Source organism: Stylophora pistillata, chromosome 10 (genome assembly GCF_964205215.1).
Source record: "Stylophora pistillata chromosome 10, jaStyPist1.2, whole genome shotgun sequence".
Classification (NCBI taxonomy): Eukaryota; Metazoa; Cnidaria; class Anthozoa; order Scleractinia; family Pocilloporidae; genus Stylophora; species Stylophora pistillata.
The window spans coordinates 12,547,369-12,566,107 of record NC_142528.1 but is presented as its reverse complement, the minus strand read 5'-3'; the positions used below and the strand labels follow the sequence as shown (position 1 = coordinate 12,566,107).

Genomic DNA, 18,739 nt, shown 5'->3' with positions numbered 1-18,739 from the left:
AACGAGTACTAAGAGCCACCTTCCCCCCCCCCCCCTCCCCACCTATTTTTGAAATCATTTTGTCATCTCCATGAAATGTTACAAAATTGTTTGACGTTTCATCAAGAATCCCAAACAAGATCTATTTCTCGGGAATCAGCACGATCATGAAAATGATAAACACCCACTTCCGCTTTTCGTTCATAACTCGATTTTCTAAACACAAAGCAGAAGATGGTTCTTTGTTATTTGTCTCATTTTTTATTTAAACTCGGCAAGTCCATTCTAGAGGTTTCATTTAAAATTTTGTTGATAAAAAGGTCAATACCTATAGTTGGCTTAACATAAAACTACGAACAACTGCCGAAAAATTACAATGAATGCATGATAAAATGAGGTAATCGTAACCGCACACAGGAATGCTGGTAACCTTGTCAACTTTGAAGTCCTACTTCATCAATTCTCACAAATCTGCCTGCACTATCTAATGCTTTAAGTCTGAGGCAGCTGGGCATAACAGAATATCAGCTCAGAATGTAAGAAGGATATGTTACAATAGCCGCCCCCATAGAAAAACTAGGGTACAGCTGCAGGTGAAAAATAATAGACCATCATGCTATAATTAACCTACAAAGTTTCTTCTTGGTTGATAGCGTAGCTTGTCTCATCGACGGCTTTAAGAGTGACGCTGTGTGACCTGCCAAGGCATACTCAGAAAGTAGGAAAGGTGCACTCTTAAAAGATAGACTGAATTAAACCTAAGACGATTTTATAATGCACAATGAATCTGTTTTCTTCATTTCAGCTCTTGATCATGCTTTCCTTTCCTTTCCTTTCAGTCAGTCAGTCAGTGCAAAGGCGACGATGGACTCTTACAACTTCATCTGAAAGGGCAAAACATTTTTTGAAAAAAAAAAAAAAAAAAAAAAAAACTTTAATAAGGGTAAAGGAATTCATGTCGCACACCACTTCATGGTGAAACCGACTAACAAAACTTTTCACTGAGTACATTTTCTTACCTCGAGGAGCCGACTTAGAGAATCATTTAGCATTACAGTCGGTTAGAATCCCAGTTACTGAGAGGCTGAGGGGTCCAAATGTTATGAGCTGTAAGGGACCGTTCATTTTTTACGAGGTGGGGGGGCTGGTGGGATTTTTTGAACGTTCATTAAGAAGTTGCATGACCCCCCTCGGTCGTTTAATTTTTTCCATGGCCTTCAGGTAAATTTTAAGAATAGTAAAACACATCCCATCTTAAGGCATTACTAAAACATTACGTGACCCCCCCCTTGCCTTATTTTTTTTAGATGGCCCCCCCTTTGAGGCGGTTTTTTTGGTGACCCCCCAGACCCCACCAGTCCCCCCTACCTTGTAAAAAATGAACGGTCCCTAAAATAAAAAAAAAAATTACCTGTGTTAATCTACCATTTCCAAGTTATTGTTGTCGAGCTGGTTGTCGTTGTCATATTGTGGGTATTCACCATTCGGTTCCTCTTTCATTCTTTCTCCGTCACGATCACGGTCACGGTCACGTTCTTTGTCGCGCTCCCTTTCCCTGTCACGATCGCGATCACGATCTCTATCACGGTCACGATCACGCCGCCTCTCTCTGTCCCTGAAAGAAAAGAGAGCGTTATACTCAGAAAAGGGCGAGGGAAATGAGAATATCTAACTATGGAAGTACAAAATGAAAGGCCATCCCTTACCGGTCGCGATCACGGTCACGCTCTTTCTCACGCTCTTTTTCACGTGACCTACTTCGGTGCTTTCGACGTTCCTTTTCGCGGTCACGATCACGATCTCTATCGCGATCTCGGTCACGCTCCCTGTAACGCTCACGATCTTTGTCACGCTCACGGTCCCTATATCGCTCGCGATCGCGTTCCCTCTCGCGATCTCCTCCTCTGTCCCTCTCGCCGCGTTCACGGTCCCTGGAAAGTAAATGAGTTGAGTCAAATAGATGAAACATCATAAGACACCTAGCGAAGTATGAGCTGGCCATTGGTAACACTGTTACGATATTCGTAAAAGATGGTTGCAAAAAAGGAAATATACGAGAGTCGTTTGTAACTACTTCAGTGCGGTGTTTGTGACAGTGGATAATCTTTCTCCAGTAAATGTTACTTTCCCGCAGCACAAAATATTTATAATTTTCACATATTATGGCAACTATGCCAATTATGAACTCCGATAAGGCAAAAGCTACATTTACAGGCTCAGGGAAAAAGACTCGTGGTAGAAAAGTATATGATTTGCGCCAATACGCAAAACTCATACTCGTATCTCTCAGTATTCTCCACACGTCCAGAGTGCTTTACATTCTCGTCTGGTCCTCCGATACGAGTTCCTCCGAGTCCTCCACCTGCGGACGAAAAGATGCCTTTCAGTATCAGAAAAGCAAATTCTAACAGCAAATTCTACTGTTAACAAAAGATCACGGCACTGAATACTGAGCGCCCAGAGATAGCGCTGGACCCACTCCTCAGAGGCTTGACCTAAGAAAACGGCAGAAATTGAGGCCAAGTTAAGCCAGGCCGATGATTACTTTTAATAACTGTGGAACAAAATGTTTCATTAGTTCTGTGCCCTGCATGGTGTAAGGGTACAGCCTATGATGGGCTGCATGAGAATGGAGGGGGAGGGGAGGTACCTTCTTAGAATACATAGCGTGACGACAATTGTAGTCTCCGTCTCTCCTCCCCTTCCTTTTCTGAGATCTATAATTTCCTTAATGGCACTAGTCTACGAAGGGGCTAGGGCCTTAGACGAAATATATTGTTTGCCGTGCCACCACAATCACACTTTCAACTTCCTATCCACCTCGTCTACCGTTATTTTCAAAAAAGCGAAATTAGAGGACATCTTTTTAATAGACAAAATTTCTCTGTAAGCTATCATCGATAGATAACTACGGCAAAATAAATCCTTTTTTGAGCACGTTCATTGGGATCAAAGGAAAGACTGGCTTTTAACTGCTTTTGGTACGGTACATCACTACAGCCTGGTTAAAATGTGAACTGCAGCTTCATTTGCAGTCTTTTAACCTCTAAGAATGACTCACATTAAATTCGCCTTACAGTGCCACCGCAAAATCAAACATCTAGTTTACGAGAGAAAAGAAAATGATCGACAGATAGAAAAACACTAGACTGATAAACAAGTTCTCCTTGTTAGTACCGTTGGAAAAGTATAAAGAACAATGTGAAGAATATGCACACTGATCTTAGGCTGTGCATGGTGACTCACCAAGCCTTCTTGGTTTCCATGTCTTGACTGTGCGACCTCTCTCCACGTCCACCACAATCCTCCTACCGTCGATTTTCTTTCCATCGGCGTGCTTGTAAGCAGCTGCAACAGAACCAAACCGAAGATGCAAATGTTAAACCCCTACCGCACAGTGAAGAGTCTCCTTCAACGGGACGCACTTACCTGAACTCAATTCGTTCTCAACAACAAAGACAACACTCAAGAATTTTGCCTACGAGTAGGCTTTCATCGTTGGCGACCAGGCCCTCATCATTTGCGCTTCGGCTCGAGCGTTTCTTCGCCCGCGGCAAAGCATGATGCCTTCAGCATCGCGAGCTGCGAGGGGACTGGAATGAGTCTGACACTGATCACTAGTGCCAGACTCACGACTCGTCTCAAATCTTCCTGCAGGCAAGGAAACACCCGTCCCAAAAGGCAAATAAAGATGGCCTTCTCGCACGCTATCAAGAATTTAATTTTCACAGGCGGCCGTCGTAGATCATTCTGTATACGTTTTAGAAACTGTCTATGTCCTCACTTTTGAACAAGGCGGGCCACATACTGTCACCGATTATCAAACAGTTTCTGATACCTGGTGTTCAAACTATTCTTCAAACTAACAGTCTTCAGATAGAGCCTTTCAACCCATTTAGTCTTTGCTACTAATGTATTACGCACAACTGGGTTTTACCGCCTCCCGGTTAGCTACCGCCTCCCGGTTAGCTTTACCGCCTCCCGGTTAGCTTTACCGCCTCCCGGTTAGCTCAATGGATAGAGCGCTGGACTGTTGTGCGGGAGGTCGAGGGTTCGAGCCCCGGCCGGACCAACACTCAGGGTCTTAAAATAATTGAGAAGAATTTGCTGCCTTTCTATAACATCAAGAAATGGTTAGATATTCTAGTCTTCTCGGATAGGGACGAATAAATGGAGGTCCCGTCTCCTGCAGGGTTGGGGTAGGAGACGTTAATTTCCCACACACGAGATAACTGTGTGATGGATGTCCTCCCCTGGGGTGGGATGGGTGGGATATTGGGCGCACTTAATTTGGAGCCTCGCTCTGTTGTGCGACCCTCACCTCACTCTGGTGAAAGTGATTAAATAAATAAATCTGCCCTGCAGATGCTTAGAAGAAAAAGTGCATGGCGCTGTGCACTGAGCAAATCGCTCACTGGGAACCATGAAAGAGTTTCCCTCCACAACCTCAAAGTCAACTGTTGGTTGAGGTTTTGTAAGGAACTGTTTGTAATTATTAACCCGTAGAATTTGAGTGACCCGAATGATTTGCGTGTTTTTAACCTGTTGTTATAACGGTTAACTTTGTGGTAGAGAAGGCATTCAAGTTTAGTAAACAGTTGACCCTCAGTCACACAAATTCTGTGGCACAGGTGTGATTCAGCAACATGGTATCCCATGTCAAACTTATCAAAGTTTAGAAACTCGTTCAAAGAGATAATTTCCCTGTTATAATGAGGTTCAGGTGTCGTTTTAAGTAGAGAAAGGTTTTCCCTTCTCGGTGCGCGGTAATAAAGGGAAACAAGCTGTAAATTCTTGCTTTTCACTCATTGAATAAAACTGATAACTTTACAACTGAAATCATTTTAAGCAAGGACCACAGAATACTTTGGATAACCAGGGGTTGACTGCATGAAAATATAGTCAATATGTGATGTGTCGAGGGAATGAGCAGAGCTAGTCATCAATGGCACAACCAAAACAAGTCAGTATGCTAACTTTAACACACTCTCTACTATTTAAAGATTCCACCTCACACTTGGAAATCACGCAGCTAGAAAAAGATCTGACCAGCTCTTCTCATTTTCGAACTAAAGTTTCTTTGTAGCCTTTTGACATTTCAAGAGAAATCTAAACCAAAAGGTCTCCTGCAACAATTCTTAAGTTGGTATTTATATTTCCCTGAGCTCAGAATGTAAGCGAAAAAAGTGTCTGCATACCAGCTTCACATCACTACACACTGGAATAATCGTTTTCCCCAAGAGTTTCTGACATTCAAAAACAATAACAATACACCTTCCCTTACTGAACTACACCAACAAAATACTCCCTTGGAGAAGATCGCTCTTACTTTTGTGAGATAGTTGCAAAAATGAAATTAAATGGAATTTAGGGGTACAAAGAAAAGATGAAGTGTAATTATACTCACACTCCTGCCAGGTCCTTACGGAACCAACATTACTCGGCAAAGAGTGTAGACAGTCATTGCTCTCCAGTACTTTGTGTATGCGTCACTGGAGTTCCTTACCATCACAACCAGTGACTTCACCAAGGGAAGCCAATCAAACAGCCCATCCCACCCACACCTTGTCAAAATCATTTCAATCTAATTATCATCACTAAGAGATTTGGCTCTGCAGGGACTGAGACCATGATAAACTAATCTGAAACTTCAGAGTTGAAGCAACAAACTATTACATATATGGTGCGGCAAGAATTCTTATGAACGGTTTGTACTGTTCCAATGGAGTCATGGAAACACTTGTAATGAACTGGACACTGCTGTTCACTGTTCAAAAGTGTTTCCATAACTCTTCAGAAAATGGAATTACTAATCCATTCTTACCTAGTTAATAAAACAGACAGAAATGACAAATTGGCTTCCCTTAGTTATACTCACCCGTGAAATAATTACATTTACATGAAAGTTTGCCCACCTCCCTTTCCCGTACACAAATTTAAGTTGTAATTTATCCTTGAGTTTTTTTTTACCCCTTTTCCTGTATGGTGAACACCCATCCCCATTTTATTGTAGGATATTCATGTCCAAGTGGAAAAATTGTTCCTTTATCTTCTTTAGAAAACAAATTCCAGTTTATTGCAAATAGAAAGTAAATAAAATGCTGCCTTGATAGCATAAAATGTCGAAAGCAAAGATTGGAAGTTCTAACGATTTGAATCAAATTTGGTTAGTTTTTTTCTATGTGATCAGGACAACTTCAAAATCTATTATTAGAATGTATTATTCACAGATGACAAAACTTGGTTCTTAAAACAAATTTGCCTTGCAACAGATAATTTCATTGTATGCAATTTCTCTCCCACTGCAAATCTGATTTTCAATGAAATTTTCCACCACCACAAGACCTTGTTTTCATAGATAGCTTTAATTTTTTTCTTTTCACTGAAAAAAGTGATGGTAAACTCAGTTTTACCTGTCAGAAACCTATACCCACCATTTTTACCTGATTATCTTTCAGGAGAGTTCAAGAGTAATTGGAAAAGTTAACCAAGTACTGGCCCATCAAAGATAACTCTCAGTTTCAAGTGATGGTGAGTGATATAGTATTCACTGCAAGATTCGATCAAAATAGGGAAACTTAGTAAAGAAATCACAAACTTTCCCTCCCATAACTACAGGATATACATGTACCCTCACATAGGGTATTTGTACTGAGCAAAAAAAATTTCTTTAAAGCCAAAACTTTGCCAAAATCTTCTTTAACAAGCTTAATTTGTCAACTTTTATGTGTCACAAAGTGAAAAAGAATTGACCAGGCTTAAAAAAAAAAAAAAAACAAGAGAGACTAGTCTGTCATGTTTCAAATACAGCTTTAAAATCAAAGCTGTTAGAGAAAATTTCCTGTTTTCTTGATTTCCTTTTTACCTATTTTTAATTGTTTCTTCTCCCATCATTATTTAATCCAAAGAGCAAGAAAAGTGACATCAGGTTTTGCAATACTGGTAAATTTAGCACCATGGGTAAACAGGACAATTTATAGTGGGTGCATAAAAATGCATTTTGAATACATCATACATTTTGGGTATATCAACCTTTATATATGTCTGTCTGTATGTATGTGTTAAATCTTTCACTATATACTATGCACTAAAATACTTAGTATTTAAAATATTTTACACCATTACCCATGTGCCTCGTTTGTACCTCTCACAGCTGCTTGCAGTAACTTTCTCTATCATACTTTTACTGGAGTAAGAATACATGCTACCTTTAATTTTTGCTAATTACTGTAATTATGAACTTGAGAACTATCAAATATCCATACATTTGCATGCTGTGGTTTTTCCTTGAATTTAACGTTTTCATGCCATGATAATGAAAAGGAAACTAAGCAAACTAAAATCAACCAGATCAAAAAATTTAAACCACAACATACACATGTGTAATTTCCAAAATCAAAATTCAGGTCATTCTTTGTTATTCTTTTCACTGAACTAAATACACCTAACTTGTGAAAATCACCATCATTGCTTTTAATAAAAATTATGAGTCTATACACATACATTCCTTCATACCCTGCTTTCAAAGTACAACAAGGAAATTTTAGGAAAAATTGTTACGCATTGAAAACCATGTGTACATGTTGTAGGTTGAAATAGAATTCAGTTCAAAATGATCTCAAATTAAACTAGGTGAACGTCACCTTGACTTAAATTCATTTTAAACTACAACAGACATGGATCTAGAAGTAAAGTACGACATAACTGAATAGAAATGTTTGAGTTGACATTGACAAAAATTGTGCGATACTCACCATGCATGTCTCGTTCATGTTCATACTCAATAAAGGCATAACCCCGTGGCTTGTCATTTGTTGTATTGTGCACTAAATGAATCTGCAAATAAATGTAGGAACAATTTAGAGCAAACATCCCTGATATTGCTTTTAAAAGTGTGACAAATTTACCCTTGTTAAGTTTACACCAATGTGTTCCATCATACATTTAAATTAAGGGACAACTGCATCTAATAACACGCTGAAAAAAATGACGATCTACAAGTCAAAGTAACATGATGTCAAAAGTAAGCTACTCACTCTTTTGATAGGCCCATACAACTCCATCTCTCGTCTTAACTTAGATTCCGAGGTGTCAAAGTTCTACAGTATGACGAAATTCAAACCAAAGTGATATTTTCATATCTCACTCAGTCCACAATGTATTAAGTGTTTAAGGTCTGAAGTTGATGAGAGATAAAAATTTTGTTGAAATTTTATTCAAGCATATAGTTTTGCCTCTTTCTCCACATTTACCAGGTTCACAAGACATCTCAAAGTGTAATCCTCTACAAAATGATTTTGATAGGTCAACCATTGACAACCATTCTCCTTTTGACCCTAAGGCGCTGACAAGGAGAATTTGTTTAACAATCAAGAGTTTCTTTGGTCGGTGATCAGTTGCTTTATTCTCCTGACCTTACTGTGTGATTCAGGGGGGATATTGTGGGGAGAAATTAGATGTTGGTCACTCTTGAGAGGCAAAAGGTTAAAAAAAAAAAAAAAAGAAACAAGCCACGTGTAGCACCTTGAATCATGTTACACACAGTGTTCTTTTTGGTTTAAAATTTTTTTTATTACTGGCCACCATTTTAAAAATTTCAGGTTTCCAAAAAAGTTAAGCTTACAACCTGGCACTCTTTCTGTCTAGCTCTGCTAACCATTTGAGATATAAAAAAACCTAATTTTGCCCACAGCCTGGTGGTTCCTTATTGCTGGACATAGGGTTGGTGTGTGTAGGTCATTTTCAACCCACTTACTTATTTTAATCTGATACACATAATACATACAATTCTTCCGACAAAAAGTGTCCTGAATGCATCAGTTCCTACAGCATTTGCATCATTATGAGGATCCCCTTGAAAAAAAAAAAAAAAAAAAAATGAAACAAATTAATCTAAAGACAAAATAGTCAAACTTGGGGATGTAAACATGTAGCCATTTTATAATGTATTGAGGCAAGAAAATGCTGAGAGAATAGAAGAGATGATCATCTCCAAGGGAAGCTCTCACATTCACAGTATCTGCCAAACTTAGGTTGCCAACATTTGCTGGGCTCCTAAGTGAGCACTCAACTCTGCAAACAGCTAATTGCAGTGTATTCCAGTGGTAACGAGAGAAATATTCCAGAGCAAAATTTGATCACAAATTGTGAGAGATTTTCCAGAATGAAAAAGAAAAAATCTTCACCAACAACACATTCATTGGGTTGTGTTTTGTGAAATGTAAAGTTACATGGACTTACATTGCTCCATCTGCTCTTCTTGAAACTTTGTGGTACGTTCTATTTTTTCTTTCCTCTGGAATAAATTGCAAATATAATAGTAGACAGTTGGCACCTTAACCTAACAAAGCTGATTTGAGCACCACACCTAGGCTTTAACACAGCTATTCAATCTAGTTCATAATCCTATAATCTGGAATAAAAATGGAGAAATGCACATCACTACAGTTTATTTCTTCAGATTTCTGGTATTGAATTTTTATCAGTTCCTCCGTGAAAGGATTCAGGGCTCAACACTAACTTTTCAACTTACTAGCGAAGTGGCTAATAACAACTTTTATGTCACAACAATTTCAGTTTGTTTACTAGCCAAACTGGCTAGTGGAAATAAAAAACCACCAGCCAAAACTGAATTTCTACCCATTTGTGACAAGTTGGCTACCATTAGATGTTGAACCCTGGGATTGCCTGACCATTTTTCATTTTAATTATTTTCTTGCTTCCCATTTTTCTAACATACAGGTAAAAAAATATTCACATGGTTACTTTAAGGTACCTTGCGTTCTGTTTTTTCATCTCTAGTTTCTCCCCGCGTAGGAGGGGGAGTTTCTTTTGGATCCTGTGGATGAATGAGATCAAATAAAAGATCACTTCAAGGTCATTTTATTACATCTTATCCCAGGCTTTGTAAATTGCTGGTTTTAACAGACAAAATAATGTTGCCACTTATTATTCATTTATTTATTGAGAACTGGTTTAGATCACTCCACCGAGAGAACAATGAAAATATCCTATGCTAGTCACCTTCTGTAACTAGCCTTAAACTGAGGTTTCCAACCATCAATTTTCAGCCCAATTAGTGACAACTGACCACAATTTTGCACAATTGTTTGTGGAGTGGGTTGCAATGGACAGCAAAGTGTACATTTTTTTCATAGTAAATTTCTCCACCAGTCTAGGCATGTTACAAAGTAAGTTTCAAAGGAAACTGTGGTGCTGCATGAGTAGGAGAGTACAACAAGTTCATTTGGTTTTATCAACTGAGTTGATAATGTGAATTGGACACTGTGAAAAGTTTCAAAGCTGACATTTTGAGCATTACTCCTTTATCTTTTGCTCTGACAAAGGGCTAATGGTGGAAATGCCAGTGACAGGTCAAAGTTGTGATTCAGTTGAGAAGTAAAAGTGCATTCAAAGCTGCTAGTGTTAATGACAGCTACTCCCTAAGAAACCCAAGCAGTTCTTACAATAAACGGCTCATCGAGGAAAGTGGTGGCGATTACAGATTGTTTTGGAAGACGATGAAGAAAATCCTACCGGGTGAAAAGAAAGCTACTTCTCCGAACATCAAAGTAGACGGCGCTATCTCTTCTGACAAACATTGCATTGCCAACGCATTTAACAAGTTTTTCGCATCTGCAGCAAGCAAATTGATGGCCACCTTACGGAAAACTTGTGGTCATAAACAACATTATTCCGTTACTCCTGCCTGTCAGTATCCGCCGTTTAATTTTCTTGAGATCTCTGGGGAGTTTGTTATGTCTCAACTACGTAGCCTGAAATCTGGGAAGGCCGTGGGTTTGGACCGCATACCGGCTCGCCTGTTAAAAGATTCTGCGGACATTGTAGCTAAGCCTGTGGCGTTTATTATCAACACCTCGTTGCGTACTGCCCAAGTTCCTAGTGATTGGAAATCCGCATGGGTCATTCCACTTTTTAAGAAAGGAAAGGCTGATGAGATGGACAATTATCGCCCGATTTCCATTTTACCTGTTTTATCTAAGGTTTTAGAACGGGCTGTACATATCCAACTCTACAAATATCTCCAGCAAAACAAGATTTTGAGCCCTTATCAGTGCGGGTTTCGGAAGTATCACTCGACAGAATTCGCTGCTCTTAGTTTTTCTGATAATATTCGAAGGAACATGGATCAAGGTCAATTAACTGGTGCTGTGTTTATTGACCTTCGCAAAGCTTTTGACACTGTGAATCATGCGGTACTTCTGGACAAGCTTTCCAATTTGGGGATTTTGGATAAAGAGCATGGCTGGTTTACGGATTACCTGTCGAACCGCACCCAAGTTGTAGAGTTTCTAGGGGTGACTTCTACTTCAGAAGCCGTCTCTACTGGAGTGCCTCAGGGTTCTATTCTCGGGCCACTATTGTTTATTCTACACATTAATGATTTACAGGAAGTAGTGTCCGATTGCAATATTCTGATGTACGCCGATGACACTGTTCTATACTGTTCATCCTCTCAAGCCTCTGTAATTCAAGACAAGCTGAATGCTGAACTGTCTAAAATTGATGACTGGCTTTCTTTTAATAGTCTGTTTGTAAATGTAACAAAAACTGAAGCTATGCTTTTCGGAACCGCCCCTAGACTATCTGCTGTTAACTCCTTTTCTCTTATTTTAAATAACAATGTAATTAAGCGAGTTTTTCATTTTACTTATCTAGGTATAGTTTTTGATGACCGCCTTAGCTGGAATGAGCAAATAAAGCACCTAATTTCGAAGGCGGGAAAACGCATAGGAATGCTCGGCAGGCTTCGTAGAAGCCTTTCTAGAGAGAGTGCAAATGTAGTGTATTGTAGTCTAATTAGGCCTATTTTAGAGTACTGTGTATGTGTGTGGGGCTGTTGCGGGGAAGGTCGTAAACAAGACCTTGAAGCCCTCCAAAACCGGGCTGCTAGGATAGTGGCTAGAACTGTGCGCAGCAAGCAGGCAATGGACGTTCTGAAATGGCCCACGTTGGAGGAGCACCGACGTAAATCTGTCTTTAAACTCGTTAAGAAATGCCTGCAAGGTCAATGTCCCCAGTATTTTAAACAATATTTTAAACGTAATAATACAATCCATGCGCGTGCTACTAGACTAAGCAACCTCTTACATCCGCCTGCTGTGAGAACTGAGATTGCAAAAAAATCCTTCTATTATTATGGTTGCACTCTTTTTAACGAATTATCTTAATGATATTTCGTGTTATACATCTTTTAATCTTTTACTTGTAAATAGTTCTCTATTTATATTATTTCCTGTTTTAGTGTAATGTTTTAATGTTGTTGCTCAGGGCTCCCATTGATAACAGACAGCTTTTTGCGTCTGAAGGGGCTACCCTGAGCCTTATAAATTAATAAAGGTTTTCACTTCACTTCACTTCACTTCACTTCACTTCACTCTACGAGATTCCAATTTCCTGTCAGCATACATACATACATACATACACTTTTTGATAATGCAGGTCAGTTTGCGGCAACCTAAAGGCTGGTGCGGACCTGCCAGTAACTCAGTTAAAATCCATATTTACGCACAATCTTAAATATAAAAACCTTAAATCTGATTAACGAAATTTCTAAAAATAAAAACTAAAAGTATAAGAAATCTGATTGTTTTGATGTTACCATACAAGCCTCTCTTTCAAATTGAATTTAGTCTGTTATCTTTGAGGCCTGTCTAAGTTTTTGTTTAACCCATTGACACTTGCGTGTAACACGTGCCTACAAAAAGTCAAAATTTTGGAGAAACCAAGAAAGCAAAAACAATGCGCAGTAAATTTTTAAAAATCATCTTTTTCAAAAAACAAGCTCCAGTGAAAGAACACTAATTAAAGAACTTATTCCAAGTTCCATGGAATCTATCGATGGTAAGCAAGATGAAAAAGACCAAGAAATATTTTGGAACAACAGATTTATTCAAAACAGTTTTTCATTTGCTGTTATAAGCGAAAAACTTACGAATTTCTTACATGTACAAAGCCCACGCAGTAAAATCATCATGCTTAGATCATTGTTTACTTGCCTTCAAGGCCAGAAAATTGCGCGGCCTTATGTTGAAAATTCTGAAAAACTTTGATTTGACGCAAAATCTTCAATTAAACAATACTTTTTGAACACAATGTTACTCAAACATAACATTTACCGGGCCATCGAATCGTCAAATTGTCACTAGACCCTGCTTGAAGTCCGAAAGTTCAGTTTTCACTTTACGTCCATAATTAGCATCGCTTCAGAGAATCGTAGCATTGTTGACTCGAGAGCTTATTCTGTCACCTTTAAGACCTTGATATCCATTCTTTTCCTAGCACAGTATTCTACAGCACTGTTACTTTACATTCTGAGTTCCACAAAGTCTAACTCAATCGCAAATGAACGAAAAATCCAACCTGAAAATTTTAAGGGTCGGCCGCGCGGACACCATATTTTCAAATTTGATTATCTAGTGAGGACACATAGAATAATGCCCCTATAGTACCCCCTAAAGCCATCAAAATATATGCACAAATGGCAGATTCTGATTGGTTTATTGATCTCCAAACCACAGAGGAAGTTTGGGGACAAAACTCTGCTTAGTAGGGGAGGTAGGGGGGAAGCGTTCTCGCATGGTTCGGGCGGTTCAGGTGTCAATGTGTTAAAAAGTTAATTGGAGGAAGCATCCTTGATGGCTTCAGGGATTAAATTACAAAAAATGGGTCCTTTATACCTTACACTATTTCTGCCAATGTTGCTATTGTACTGTACATGTGAGAAATGATTTATACACCATAAATTATAACAATTATTGCCGTTGCGTGTTTCAAATAGAGCTGCAAATTGATTAGGTAAGCTATTATGATAGACCTGGTACATTGTGGAAGCAAGTATAGCCTTCGCTTGTGATTATAGACTAGTGGTTTCCATTTTACATGGTCAAGAACGTCAGTGTCAGGAGTTTCGCTAAGAAGTTTATGAATTCGTTTGGCTGCTTTAAGATGCAAGTGTTCCAAAATATTAAATGTAGATAAATATTATTAATTGATTGGCATAAACCATGATTCCACATTAAAACGAAGTTTGAGCTGGTAAATATTGCGCCAAACAAATCCTGATCTTCGGAACAGGATAATGTTTCTTTCATAAGAACTGCAGTATATAATGTATAGATGACAAAAAACAAAAACAGCCAAAAAATAGCTTTGAGTTGGGATGAGTAAACAGCTGCTGTGTATGCCTTGGACTAATTGATTTCAGTAAAACTTTGTGCTTTCCCTCATCACACTTCAGCGACATCACAGCTAAGAAAAGCTTTTGGTTTGGTTTAACTATGTATGAAGCTAAAGAAACATTCAGAGAAAAAGCAGTCCATTTGAAATATTTTCGATATCCCAAAATTATATAAAAGAGAATGTTTGCATCAAGTTTCTCACCTCAAATTCTCTGACGAACTTGGAAATGCCTGTGTATGCCCATGGTCGCCTCAACCAAGCAGGTTTATCCAAAGGCGGTAAATATGGGATTGGATCGCGCGGAGCAAATAATGCCAAAAGATTCGGCGGAAGAAAGGCCGTCATTTTCTTTTCGACGAATTTCCTCTGGTCTCAAGTGAATTCAAATTCAGCTTCGGTCAAAAAAAGACTGAATCACTGCTACTACATCTAGACGTTTTTCGAAGGAAAGCAAAGTCATGTGCATGGTCCCTCTGCTAAGAACCATGGGAAAAATAGAATGTGATTTGTAATTGGTTGTTTAAAAAATACGCTCTTCGAACTTGATCGACTTGACCAATCAAATCTTGCGTTAGTTGTAAATTGTTATTCAAGATGGACAGGGCTTGTGTGAGATTCAGAAGGAAAATACTTTCTATCAATCGTACTATTTAATATCTGCTAATAATATTTTAAGGTGAATATTAAAACTAAACAGTTCCAGATTTAAGAGCAATTAAAAGAATTTCCTTGGAAGAAACGAAAATATACACGAGGCCGAGGGTGACGCGCTTCTTTACCGTACTAGTCTCCAGTTTCCTCGCGTTTAGGTGATGATACCGCATCAAAACAAACAAAGCCGGACGTTCATTTCGGGAAAAACTTTGTGACTTCGCCGCGATATAACAATCAGTAGAATACTTTGAAAGAATCGAGAACTTAAATTCGAAATTTTAGGACAAACCCTTGCGAAAGTCTTCTACAAAGTCGCGAAGGTTCATGTAAACATCCGAAGAAGTACTCATTTCATTATCACGTCATATCTAGAGGACCTCGGTTTTCATTGCTATCACCTTTCTGTATCGAAGTCGATGCTGTTGTTTTTAATGATGAAAAGCCTCTTTTAGAGGTAGACAACACAGCTGTAACGTACAGTAAAGGTGAGTGACGAAGTGTTATTTCAAGACACAAATTAATTTGCTTAAGTTCAACGCTTCGGTAAACGCAAATGTCCCCACGCTTAAATTTTCATCGCCATTTCAACGGATTGAAATTTTGGGTGCAAATTAAGAAGAGGATAACCGTGCTGTTTGGGATGATTTCGGGAAGGTAATGACTCGAAATGATGGCCAAATTCAGTTTTCCGCCATAACATATCTACACATCCGAATCGTTCATTGAACAGACAGCACAGCTCTTGTCCGACGATCGAGGATAAAATCAAGTATACTATAGTCTTGGCCCTAAATGGGCTATTAGGATCTATGGAAACTTTTCCTCGTAGAGAGCAGCTTTTGCTCACAGGTAGTTTGATGAAACAGTCGTTAGTGGTCATTCGTCAAACCACGGTGACGCTTGACAGAATTTTTGTAAAGCCATTAATATGGTATAACCACGATCAACAGTACTAGCGTTCTGATGCGCTCCGGTTATGTGGGATTGTTATAGTTCGAACGATAAAAAAGACTAGGACAACGCGATTTTTAGTTAAATACATTCAAAGGAAAGTGTTTCCCTTGATTAAAAGCTTGTGGTTGTGTATGCTAATCAGTTCTTTCTTGACATTTGATGATTTGTTAATTAATTTGGAGGTGCATGGATTTGTTAGTCTTGTTAGACAACGTTAGAACCTGAAAGTTTTGATATCACAAAAAATGCATCCCAGAACTATAGTTTCCCTCTTTTCCGTGAGAAAAAAACAAAACAAAACGAAAAGCGTTTTCTCCAATGTCACGCTATGACAGCAGTCACGCAAACGCAAGAGCTTTTGGACTTTCGGTGCTAGACAATCAAAAAACAAACCTATATGGGTGAACAAGATTGTTTCGCTAGTGGAGCAGACAGCTGAACTTTACAATCATTTGAAGTATCGGGCCAAAATTGGCATATCCAACAAAATTGCGTTAGATTGACAACTTGTAGTTAACCAAGAGAGATGTTCGTCTTGCTAGAGCTCTACCTCACCCTCTCCTCCCGGGCTATTTAAAGCTATTTTGTTGTCTTTGATGTTGTCTTAGAAATAAATATCAAGAGAGATGGGAAACGAAGTGAGTACAGTCGGAGGGGCAATCGCCACCGCTGCCACTTCAGTTGCCGCTGGAGCTACGTTTGGACAGGTAGATACACTGAATAATGCTGTGGTCGAATGCGCCAAGTTTACGGGAAATGCCGCTTCTAAGACGGTTGTACGTCACGTTGGAGAAACGGTAGGCTCCGCCGTAGCAACTGGTGCCGTGGCAGCCGCTTCCGGAGTCACTCTTGGACGAGTAGATACCTTAAATAAGACTGTTGTCAAGTTAGCAAAGCATACGGCTGAGGCTGCGGTCAAATCTGGCAGAGTAGTCATTCACACCACCAATGAAGTAGCCAATGGTATGCCTGTGATAGGGCACATCAAAGGTGGTATACACTATGCCATCGGAGACAGAAAGAGGGGGAGCGAGGCAATGAAGAAGGCTTCAAGGTCAACCGGTGTTGTCGTAGGGGGCGTTCTAGGGGTATCTGGTGGTCCGGCGGGAATGGTGGCCGGGGGCATCGCAGGGGGAGCGGTGATGGATGGCATAACAACTGGAGTAGAGTCGGCTGTAGAAGGGAAGTATACTCCAGCTGGACAGATCAAAGCTTGGACCAATGTTGCCACGGGTAAAGACCCACAGACGATCATCGGGGGCGTGGTGGGGGGTATTATGTCCCCCATAATGGACGGAGTAGGAGGGTATGATGTCGGAACTCTCTTTAAAGGAGGTAGAGTTACGCATCCACACGACCATCATGACTTGGCGGAGTTCGAACATGTAGAAGTTCCAATTGAATCCGCTTCCGGAAAGTCAGAACCTGAAACAAATCGTTCCAAGGCTGATCAAGGAAGGGGCGAGGTACAAGGTGAGTCATCAGCCGTGACAAGAGCCGATAGAGGTGAAGATCAATCACATACTAATGGAAGGAGGGAAGCAGAAGATAGATCAAGTGAAGTCGCTGAAGGGGTGAGTCGATTAGTTGGCGAGGGAAGAGAAGCAGAAGGTGTAGGAAACGACGAAGAGGGTGGAGTCTCTAGAAGGATGGAGCATTCAGCAGGTGGGGCAAGGGAAACAGAAATTGAGAAGGGTCAAACAGAAGTCGAGGAAAACAAAATAGAGAGTGGTGAAAGCGACGCAGATGGTGAATTCGGTGAATGGGTGTATCTATCAGCTGAAGAGACAAGCGAGGATGAAGACAAGAGAAGAGCAGGTGTTTCAAATATAGGCGAGTCAAGTAGCGGTATGGATCTGACAGGCAGACCTTTGGGAAGCAATGGATCATCAATTATCCGTGCTTGGAAAACTGCACTCAGCGAAGGAGAGGGTGAAATCATTCACCTGTCAAAGCTAGAAGATGGAACGCTATACCGAGGCGTGATTAAGGGCAAAAACCCATACAGTGCAGATGGTTATGAGGCACATTTGGGCGAAGGAATTCACTTCACAGATGACCTTGATGAAGCTATTGACTTTGCTACGTTACATGGAGAAGTGTACCAGTTCGAGTTTAGCGCCACTGAATGGCGGGATTATATGAAGAACTGGGCGCTTGAACAAGAAGGCACAGTCAGAAATCTAAGTGGTGTAGATGAATTCCAAGTTATCAAGACCACTTATGGGAGCATAAACCACTACCGATTCAGCCCTCATATAGTCCTGGTGATCGAACAGAGAGACGCCCTTGTAAAACTGAGAGATGTCAGTACCTCGTCCAAATGTTCTGTAGCGTGACTGAACGTTGGTTACTTCATACCCCTGGCGTATTCAGGTTTCAGTTACTGACGTACCACAAGTTTACTGTGAAACTGCTAAAATAGTTTTTTCTATCGCACATCGTGTTGACGAAGTTGAAAGGTGGTTGTAATCAAGGGTTTCTTTAAGTATTTAAGTTAAAAAAAAGGCACTTTCTTCCGGTTTATCGACATCATAGCCCACGCGGGATTGAGTGAGAAGCTTTGAGAGAACAGAAATAAAGTTCATAAAGCACGAACCAAGGTAAATGATACAAGAGCTTCTCTCGTGTTGGCTGAACGTTACTGTGGGTTACAATACCTGCGAGTCGATAGGAATTACGGTTTTTCGCCCATATGAAATAATTGTAAAACGTTTCGGTTTTTTGTGGGTTTACTGGTACATTAAAAAATAGGTTTTAATCAACTAGACTTCGCGTAGTATCGAGGATGTTTTACTAAATCTGCTTTTAGAAAAGGAATTTTTGGCTTAGAAGCAAGTCCTTCCTCATAAATCTAATTCGTGTGTCACTTAAGTAAGGCGTGAACAATTGTTTACCACTAAACATTGCTTAAGGCTAGCGTGGCATAGCACAAAACAATTTTAACGGA

The 18,739-nt window shown here is 39.8% G+C and overlaps 2 protein-coding genes across 2 annotated transcripts; one reads left to right on the top strand and one right to left on the bottom strand.

Annotated features, from left to right (window-relative positions):
- Positions 1-217: 217 nt before the first annotated feature.
- Positions 218-14,647, bottom strand: LOC111320068 (U1 small nuclear ribonucleoprotein 70 kDa). Its single transcript, XM_022922765.2, has 11 exons — positions 14,383-14,647; positions 9,755-9,817; positions 9,220-9,274; positions 8,765-8,832; positions 8,016-8,078; positions 7,734-7,815; positions 3,226-3,327; positions 2,257-2,341; positions 1,686-1,910; positions 1,391-1,594; positions 218-863 (listed from the first exon to the last, which is right to left on the bottom strand). The coding sequence occupies exons 1-10, from the start codon at positions 14,524-14,526 to the stop codon at positions 1,396-1,398; spliced, it is 1,086 nt and encodes a 361-aa protein (XP_022778500.1). The 5' UTR covers positions 14,527-14,647; the 3' UTR covers positions 218-863; positions 1,391-1,395.
- A 334-nt stretch (positions 14,648-14,981) lies between these two features.
- On the top strand, positions 14,982-18,554 carry LOC111320566 (uncharacterized). The gene is made up of 2 exons (XM_022923221.2): positions 14,982-15,320; positions 16,398-18,554. The coding sequence occupies exon 2, from the start codon at positions 16,416-16,418 to the stop codon at positions 18,126-18,128; it is 1,713 nt and encodes a 570-aa protein (XP_022778956.2). The 5' UTR covers positions 14,982-15,320; positions 16,398-16,415; the 3' UTR covers positions 18,129-18,554.
- The last annotated feature ends 185 nt before the right edge of the window (positions 18,555-18,739 follow it).

What these genes read in the sequence shown, in the direction of transcription:
- LOC111320068 (XM_022922765.2), bottom strand. Translation starts at nt 14,526, where the DNA reads ATGACGGCCTTTCTTCCGCCGAATCTTTTGGCATTATTTGCTCCGCGC. An exon ending in AGTTCGTCAGAGAATTTGAG is followed by an intron (nt 9,818 to 14,382) that starts GTGAGAAACTTG and finishes ATTCATCCACAG; the next exon opens with GATCCAAAAGAAACTCCCCC. An exon ending in GAGAATACTGAGAGATACGA is followed by an intron (nt 1,911 to 2,256) that starts GTATGAGTTTTG and finishes TTTACTTTCCAG; the next exon opens with GGACCGTGAACGCGGCGAGA.
- LOC111320566 (XM_022923221.2), top strand. Translation starts at nt 16,416, where the DNA reads ATGGGAAACGAAGTGAGTACAGTCGGAGGGGCAATCGCCACCGCTGCC.